General features: G+C 37.8%; 1 protein-coding gene across 13 annotated transcripts in view; it reads left to right on the forward strand.

The window, feature by feature from the left end:
- Atf7ip2 (activating transcription factor 7 interacting protein 2) overlaps positions 1-8,796 on the forward strand; it is a 72,834-nt gene extending 64,038 nt beyond the window's left edge. For 9 of the 13 annotated variants that reach the window (XM_021244479.2, XM_013065617.3, XM_087202942.1 and 6 more), the window contains 3 exons: positions 332-401; positions 6,714-6,799; positions 7,383-8,796. In XM_021244479.2, coding sequence (XP_021100138.1) covers positions 332-401; positions 6,714-6,799; positions 7,383-7,796 — 570 coding nt within the window. In that variant the 3' untranslated portion in view covers positions 7,797-8,796. The remainder of the gene's footprint in view (positions 1-331; positions 402-6,713; positions 6,800-7,382) is intronic. The other 4 variants (XM_013065621.3, XM_087202943.1, XM_087202946.1 and 1 more) reach the window with 1 other exon arrangement.
- Positions 8,797-9,138: the final 342 nt, after the last annotated feature.

Here is a 9,138-nt window from a genome sequence, read left to right on the forward strand (position 1 = left end):
CAAATTACTGGCTGTTAGCATAACCAATTTACACATTGATGAGCAGAAAACTAATGATAAAGATATTTTGTAATCATACTTCTTTACCACTTCATTTAGACTTCCTTGGTCATATTCTCAGATACCGTCAAGCTTTTTATAAGCTTATCTTTTTACAGTAGAGTTCAATTAAACTAAATGTTAATTAGGGCTGTAGGTTTGTGTTGCTCAGTAGTAGAACACTTGAAGGAAGGAAGGAAATAATTTCTTAAAATGGTTTAAAATTATGTGTCTTATTTTTTAAAAACTTTGTACTGCTAAAGGCATACTTTTTTTAATAATAACCTTTTAGGCTCTAGAGAAGAAGAAAAGTGATTTTGTTATTGATTTGACAAAAGAAATCCTATCCAACTGCAACACAGGTAAAGGGTTTTTTAAATCTTTGTTAAGAAACCGGGAAGGAGCCAGAGATTTAGCTCAGTGGTTTCACCACCTGCTGCGCAAGCGCAAGGACCCGAGTTTGATCCCTGGTACCAAAAAAAAAAAAAGAAAGAAACCGAGAAGGATACTAACTCAGATGTTCTGGTCCCACTTAGGAAGTTTGTATTAGTGTATATGTGTTTATAGTTTAATGTAGTTTCATCATATATTTAGATTCATGTAACTGCCACAATTCATGTCACTGCTACCTCTATATAGCTACTGTAGCTACACCTACCTCCTGCTCCTTAGCCTCTAATCTTAGGCAACCACTAATCTGCTCTTCATCACTATAATAAATGGTGTTACTTCACAACTGCTATATAAATGTGATGATGCAACATACATCCTTCTGAGATTGGCTTCTTTTACTTAGCGTCATTCTCTTGAGGATCTTCTATGTGTCTTTGTTTTTGGTAGTAGTAGGTATTGAACCCAGCACCATCACACTGAGCCACACAACCAGCCCTTTTCAATTTTTTTTTAGTTTGAGACAGGGTCTCACTTAGTTGCTAAGTTACCCAGGATAGACTGAAACTTTCAATTCTCCTGCCTCAGTCTCCCAGAATTCTGGGATTACAGGCATGTGTCACCCCCACCCAGCCTGTTGCTATATATTGTATATCAGTAGTTTTGGTATTTTTTTTCACTAATAGCTCATGACATGAATGTATCACAATTTGTTTATACATTCATTTTTAGAAAGACATCTATCTTGGTTGGGGCTGTCATGAATCTCCTTTTTCCCTATAGGACTATTTTCTTTCCCTTAATCATAACAGAAGTACCTGGAAGAAGGCATCCTAAAACAGAAACACCAGTGTATGAACATGTTATTTTGTGTATATGATATGAAACTATAGAGAAAGAGTAACAACAGTGCCCTCTCCATTTAAGCAAAAAGAGGTATAGTACTATTATCTGGGTCTAGAACTCCATTCTAGGGTCTCATTCAAATTTAATGAGTATACAGGCCAGGGATTTAGCTCAGTGGTACCATGCCTGCCTTGCAAGTGCAAGGACCTGAGTTCAGTCCCTGGTACCAAAAAAAAAAAAAAAAAATTAATGAGTATACACCCAGATACTTAAGAAGTTAAATAAACTCCAAGCAGGACAAACACCAAGAAAATCATAACAAACACATATAATCAAATTCCTGAAATCAGTGATAGAAAAAAATGAAGATATGCTGTACAATATGGGTAGAAGAACAAAGAACTGTGCAAGCCAAGAGATGTTAAGCCAAACTTATTAAGAGCTTGTGGGAAAATAGATGTCAACCTAGAATTCTTTTTTTGTTTGTTTGTTTGTTTGTTTGTTTTGTTACCAGGGATCGAACTCAGGTCCTTGTGCTTGCGAAGCAGGCACCAGAACCACTGAGCTAAATCCCTGGTTCTCAACCTAGAATTCTGTATCTAACAAATACATCTTTCAGGGCCGCCTGCTTTGAAAGTGCAAGGTCCTGAGTTCAATCCCCAGTACCACCAAAATAAAACCAAACAAATATATCTTTCAAAAAGAGAAACAAAATTAATACTTTTTTTAGAAGAGCAAAATTTATTGCCAGCAGGTCTTCACTATCAGAAATAAAGTGGTCCAATGAAACTTAAGTGATATGAGATGGATAATAGATCTAAAGGATATAACACCATACTGTGTAGTTTATAATACATATATCTTAATGTGTGATAACAATAGTACAAAAGATGGCCTGAGGAATGGAAGTATACGGTCATTTTATGAGAGTGGAATAGTGTCATTAGGAGATAGACTATATAATAAGTTAAAGATACATATGATAATGCCTAGGGTAGAAATATGAATAATAACCAATAGTGGAGATAAAATAAAATTTTAAATATATTCAATCTAAGAGAAGCTACAAAAAAGACAAAGAATAGATGAGACTAATTAAATCCAACCATTTTGATAATATAGGTAAATGGTCTGTATACTCTGGAAAAGCATTGTTAAACTAGAAAACAAAACAAGGCTTATCTGTTAACTGTAGGAGATGTATTTTAAATATAAACATACAGGTAAGTTAAAATTAAAAGTATGGAAGAAGCTAACCATGCAAAAGCATGCAAACTGTAGTCCTGAGAAAGCAGGAGTGGCTGTGTTATTATTGGACAGCAGAGAATAAGGAATATTACCAGGGATAGGGCTTTTTTATAACAGTAAAGCAGTGTATGCACTTTGCAGTAACACTTTAAATCCCTGATGCAAAACTTGATAGTCCTGAAAGGATAAATAGTAAATCAGTTATAATTGGAGATAACCCAAACCCCTTCTCAGTAGTTAATATGTAGACAGAGTTGGGCTTGGTGACACAGGTTTGTAATCCCAGCACCCTAGGAGGCTAAAACAGGAAGATCATGAGTTCAAACCCTGTGAATACAACTTTGCAACAAATAAGACCCTATCTCAAAATAAAAAAGGGATGGGAATATAGCTCAGTACAAAGGTCCTGGGTCCAATCCCTAGTACTTGAGAAAAAAAATGTAGACACAAAGTCAGTAAGACTGTCACAGTTTGAGCTATTCATGTACATAACCTTAATTAACATTTGTGGAATACTCAACCCAAATCAGATCTTTGAAGTGAAATAAGAGATTAGGTTAGTAGACCATAAAGCAAGTTTTTGTATGTGTAAAAGATTATACTCAATCAAAATACTGTATGTTCTTTGACCAAAAAGAACCCAAAAAACTAATCTATAACAGGAAGATAGCTGGAAAATCCCTAAGTATTTGGAAACTATCCACACTTTTAATAATCCATGAATAAAAGCATCGTATTTCAAAATTTTTTATTTTAAAATTTTACTCAGCTGAACAGTGAAGAAGGGGAAATTATTAGTGTTAAGTGTTTATGTTAGAAAAAATAGAAGGCCTAAAATGAATAGTCTTACATTTTTTTGAAAGAAGAACAAATTAAACCCAGAACAAGCAGAGGACATTTCAGTGTAGATGAGAGGATGGCAGGTAAGCACAAGATTATCCTCAACATTATTGTCATAACAAAATCAATAAGATACTGTAACATATCCAGTAGAAAAAGCCAAATGAAAGCAACTGAAAATATGAAGTGTTTCTAGAGATATGAGGCAACTTCGGATTCTTACACTCTTAAGTTAGAATGTAAAATGGTAAAACCAGTTAAATAGTTTCACAGTTTGTTAAAACATTAAGCCAAACATGGTGCTGTAATCCCAGCACTTTTGGAATCCTTGGCAAGAAGATTGCAGTTCAAGCCCATCCTGGGCAAGACATTGTGTCTTAGAGTTACTTTTTCATTGCTGGGAATACCCAACACCCACAAGTTAAAGGAGGAAAGGTTTATTTTAGCTCACAGTTTGTAGAGATTTCAGTCCATAGTCAGCTGGCTGCAAGGCAGTGCAGGATGGCAAAGGAGAAACAGTCCCTGGCAGGGCAAGCAAAAAGCAGCCAACAGCAAGCTTTCCCTTTCCTTTTTACTCTATTCAGGCTACTGGTGGGTGCCAGTAGCCTAATGATGGGTGTAACCCACAATCAGGGCGGGGCTTCCCATTATCCACACCTAGAACTATGTTAAACCAGTTAGTGGACTAGTTTAATCATCATGCACCCCTAACCAGTATTCACACACATGTAAAAGCACCACTTATGAGTGTGTGAGGCCTTGGGGGTGGGGGGCATCTAGATACAAGCCATAACACCTTGAATCAAAAAAGTTTTTTAAAAATGAGCTGGTTTCTAGATTAGTGTAAAGGCCCTGGGTTCACTTCCCATACTCCTTGTCTTAGTTACTTTTCTCTCCTTGTTGAGACAAAATATCCAATATCCCAAGTTAAGGGGGAAAAGGTTTATTTAGCTCACAGTTTGTAGAGGTTTCAGTCTGTAATCAGCTGGCTCCATGACAGAGTGGCACATGGCAGAGAAGCAACAGTTCATGGCAGTAGAAGACGCCAAAAGCAAGCAAGCAAGGGAATTTAACACTGTCTTTCTGCCTCTTTATCTTATTCAGACTACTTAGAGCAGGTAGCACTCAGACCCTTAATCCTAGTACTCGCAGGCTTAGCATTGCACAATGAATCAATTCTAGCATCACACACTCTAGATCATCACCTCTAAAAAATCCCCACCTTGAGGCTTTAGGGGGACATCTAAACACAAGCCATAACATCCCCCCAAAAAATTACACTGTTTTTATGTGACTCTTAATTCATTCTTTTATGTATTTACACAAGAGAAATTACAACCTACATCCACACAGAGACCTTTATACAAGTGATCATAGCTCTAGTCATAATAGCCCAGAAACAGCCTGTGTACAACAAATGAATAGATTACTATATTGCCGTCTATATTGCATGTCCGCAGTTAACCATTCAACCAAAAAATGGACAAAATATTGATATATACAACTAATGTATAAATCTCAGAAATATTATGCTGGGCAAAAGAATCATGTACCTTATGTGATTCAATTTATGTGAAATCCTAGAAAAGAGAAACTTAATTTTGTGTTTGGGAGTTGGGAGGTTGGAATCAAACCAGGGCCTTGTACATGCTAGGCAAGCAGTCTGCAACTGAGCTATACCCTTGGCCCTAAATATAATCTTTTGTGACAATAAACCAGTGTGGTCTTATGGACCTTCACACACAGGTGAGAAGGAATGATAGAAGCGATTCTTAAGAACTTTTGGGTGATAATATTCCATGTCTTGATTTTCGTGATGGTTTCAAAAATGTATGCATTTGTCAAAACTTAAAGAATTACCCACTTAAAATGGGTTCATTTTATTGTATGTAGATTATATCTCTGAATAGGTCTTTTCAAAAATGCAAACTTAACATTAACAATGGATGGATTGTGTGTTCACATGTGCATGCACATGCAAGCTTAGGATCTGAAGGTCAAACACCATAGGGTTACGTTGAAAGCACAATTTTTCTCCAGCAATTTAATAAGGAACCTTAAAATAATAGGGTGCTGGCTGCTGCAGTTTGAGAATACAAAGCACTGAAGTCATCATTACACATTTTTGTATAGAAAAGAGCTGGAAAGTATAAAACTGACATCACTAATAATAAAACATCAACTGGGCTAAGGGAAAGTCCTGATTTTCTCTTATTAGCACAAAATTGAGTGTGTCTTGTCTTAATTTTCCAAGAGCCTGTTGAGTAATTACCTTGAAATAGAAAATGTTATTTATAGGAAGATCACATTTCCTAAAATGTTCTTTTATATCTGTTTACTTTAAAACTCAAAGGAAGTTGTATCACGTCTTATAGGATGTTAATTTGCAGGTCATAATTTTACAAATCTAGTTCTAATTAATTAAACAATATAAAAGTGTTGAAAAACTCTTAGAATTAAAGTCATTAGCTCTTCTAAAAAGCCCCCACCCACCCACCCACCGGCAGGGCTGGACTCAGCCTCTGGAACTTCTAGCCACCCAGTCCTCATGCTTTCCAACGTGAGTCCCCTTTTCTTAACCATCCCCATATACACTCTGCCCAGTTGCTTTTAAACCATTCTCACAGCTGTCTCCCTCCCACCTGTTCCTCTTCTTCCTCTCTTCTGTTCTCCCACAATTTTTTTTTTTTTTTGGTATCGGGGATCAAACTCAGGACCTTGTGCTTGCGAGGCAGGCAACGGAACCACTGAGCTAAATCCCTGGCCCTGTTCTCCCACAATCTTTCTCCTTACTCCCCTCTCCCTTTTGCCAGCCCACAATTTATACCTCCTCCCCTTCTGGTGAATGTAGAGATTTCTCTAATCCTAGCCTGTGGGATTTTTATTTTTATTTTGAGTTCCCAGACCTTGTGTGTCCCATGTATTCATGTGATTAGGTATGGCCCTGTGCTCGTAGGCATTTTTGTTGGTCTAACAGGAAAGACTCTCCATGTGTGTCACTGAGCAGGGACCCCTCTCCCCTGAGTGAATAATGCCTAGTTCCCAGTTGCATAATGACTGAGGGGTTTCCCTTAAGGAATTTTGTTACCTTAAAGGAAAATTTTTTATGTGTATATCACCATATTTCAGTTTTGTAATTTTAATTCATATTTAATATACCAACCAAAATCTAAACTATTTGCTAAAAGGCTATGAAACTGATTGTTGCAGATAAACTTTGTTTCTCATTTTATTGTTTTTGCAGTGCTGAGAATCAAACTCAGGGCCTCACACATGCTAGTCAAGTGCTCAACCACTGAGCTAAACCCCTAGTCCTAAATTTTACTTCTTAAACCTTATGTTGTTCACAGAAAGTCCAGTATTCACCCTGGAGTCACCTCTGAAGCCTGTTTTAAACTCAAAAGAAATAACTCTGGTGGCAGAAAATGCAACCGAGGTACTAACACAAAATGCTGTGTAAGGACATTCATTCAAAATTGAGAGGGAAGTAACTTTTACTCTTAAAGAAACATTTGGGTCACCTTTAATGCTTTTTTACATGTACTATTGTTAATCTGTTTATATACACAATTTAAATAATTCACCTCAATTTTCCAGAAGCTAGAGAAATTAAAACAAGCACATTTTTTCACCCAACAAATCAAGAATTTTAAGAGTTATTGCCATTGTAGATGAGGGTACAGGGAAACAGCTGCTCTTGCCCACTTACACTTTTTGCATAAATGAGTATACTGTTTGGGAACACAATTTGGAAGTGAGATGGGATATTTATCCAGAATGTTTGAGAGCTGTCCTGTTCTGAGATCGTGAAATTCCAGTGTAGAAATGTTAATGCCAAAAAGACCTCATGCTTAAAACAACTGGATCCAACTTCACATATTCTTGAAATATCCTTTTATCATTTTGATAATAGGATGGAAGAATAGGAAATATAATTATACAACTGCAGTTGACTACGTTGAAATGATCAAGCCCATCAAACCAGCTTCCTAAGCTTTTTTATACAAATGTGTTTTTAGGATTTGGATTCATTTGACCACCTGCCACCTCTCCCAGTACCATTGCCACCACCGCCTGAACTGGTGGACAAAATTGGAGACACGCTCCCTCCCCAGAAGCCTGAGCTGAAAGTGAAGTGGGTGCTAAGACCCATGGCCATTGCCCTAACCTGGAACATCACCAAGATCGACCCCAGGTGTGCTCCTGTGGAAAGCTACCACCTGTTCCTATGCCACAAGAACACTAATGATAAGTCGATTTGGAAAAAAATTGGAGAAATTAAAGCTTTACCACTCCCGATGGCCTGTACTTTATCAGAGTTTTTTGCTTCCACCAGATACTATTTTACTGTCCAGTCAAAAGACATTTTTGGGCGTTATGGACCATTTTGTGACATAAAATCAGTTCCTGGGTTTTCTGATAACTTTATATAAAAGTTCAGTAATTATTTGTTGTGTTTGACGTGTTTTTCGTATTTGAATTGTTAGTTTACAATGTTACTGTAACACTATTTGCCATTTTACAGGGCCAAATTGTGAGCCCCTTGTATGGGGATAGCCCTCTTCCATTTATTGTAATTAGCTTGTAATTCCATGAATTTCTGACTTGCATAGACTTCCTGTGTGTGTGTGTGTGTGTGTGTTCTCAAGCATACTGTTGTGGCTCCATGTCGCCAAGGTGTCTGGGATAAAAGCAGCCATTGTTGCCTCTGTCAACAATCAGCTTTGATGACCTGCTTTTGTGGTCAGTGTAGCTCTAAGAAAAATTGGCCCTTAATGTCTTCCCATTCTGTTAGAATTCTAGGTGGGCTATGGATCTGTGCCCCTCTTTATCTTATTATTTTATTCTATTTTATTTTGTTATTCATTTGGAGAAGTCTAAAGTTTTTGCATAAGACTGTTGTATGCTTATGTATAAAATGTGTTAAACATTGTGTGCTGTGTACACAAAAACATAACACCATCTCGTAAAAACACTGTTCAACCTGCTATTTAAGTTATAGTTGTCTGCCTTAAGTTTAAGTCTTCAATTTGCTGATTCTCTAAAATGCTGTCTTTTGCAAGTCCCTCGGCTGCCATGAGGCACTCAGAACATAACACTAAAGGGCTCAGATAGACTGGCCCTGCAGACCTCTGCCTGGGGGAACACCGAGGTAAAGGACAGCAGCCCAGGGAACTGGCTTGAGAGGTGTAGGTCAGGGCCCATGGGAGATGGACATCGTGGCTGGCTAATAACTGGAATGTTAAGAAAATAGAAAAAGCAGATTGTTTGCAAGAGGGGTGTTCCTGGTACACAATGAAAGTTGTGAGCTTTAAAAAATGAACAGTGGGGGGCCAGGGGTTTAGCTCAGTGGCACCACAGCTGCCTCACAAGTCCAAGGTCCCAAGTTCCGTCTCTGGTACCAAAAAAATAAAATTAAAAAGGAACAGTAAATGGTTTTCCTAGCATTTTGTGAATGCCTCCACATCTTCAGTCATGAATAAGGCTGATTTTTGCCAGCCTCCCATGTCGTTACAAAGCATGACTGAGGCCAGGGATTTAGCTCAGTGGTTTCGCCATCTGCTGTGCAAGCGCAGGGACCCGAGTTCGATCCCCAGTACCAAAATAAAAACAACAAACATGACTGAAAGAGCCAGACTGAACCAAATTCTGCTGAGGTCCTCTTTCTGAGTTCAGCAGCAACGGTGCCCTGAGCAAAGAGCAAGAAAGTCATTCTGGACGAGATGTTCACCCCAGGGTGATGTACGCTAGACCTTCACTTACTAAGAAGCTAAA

Source organism: Heterocephalus glaber, unplaced genomic scaffold (genome assembly GCF_053883595.1).
Source record: "Heterocephalus glaber isolate CG9 unplaced genomic scaffold, H.glaber_assembly_v1.0 deba00001781, whole genome shotgun sequence".
Classification (NCBI taxonomy): Eukaryota; Metazoa; Chordata; class Mammalia; order Rodentia; family Bathyergidae; genus Heterocephalus; species Heterocephalus glaber.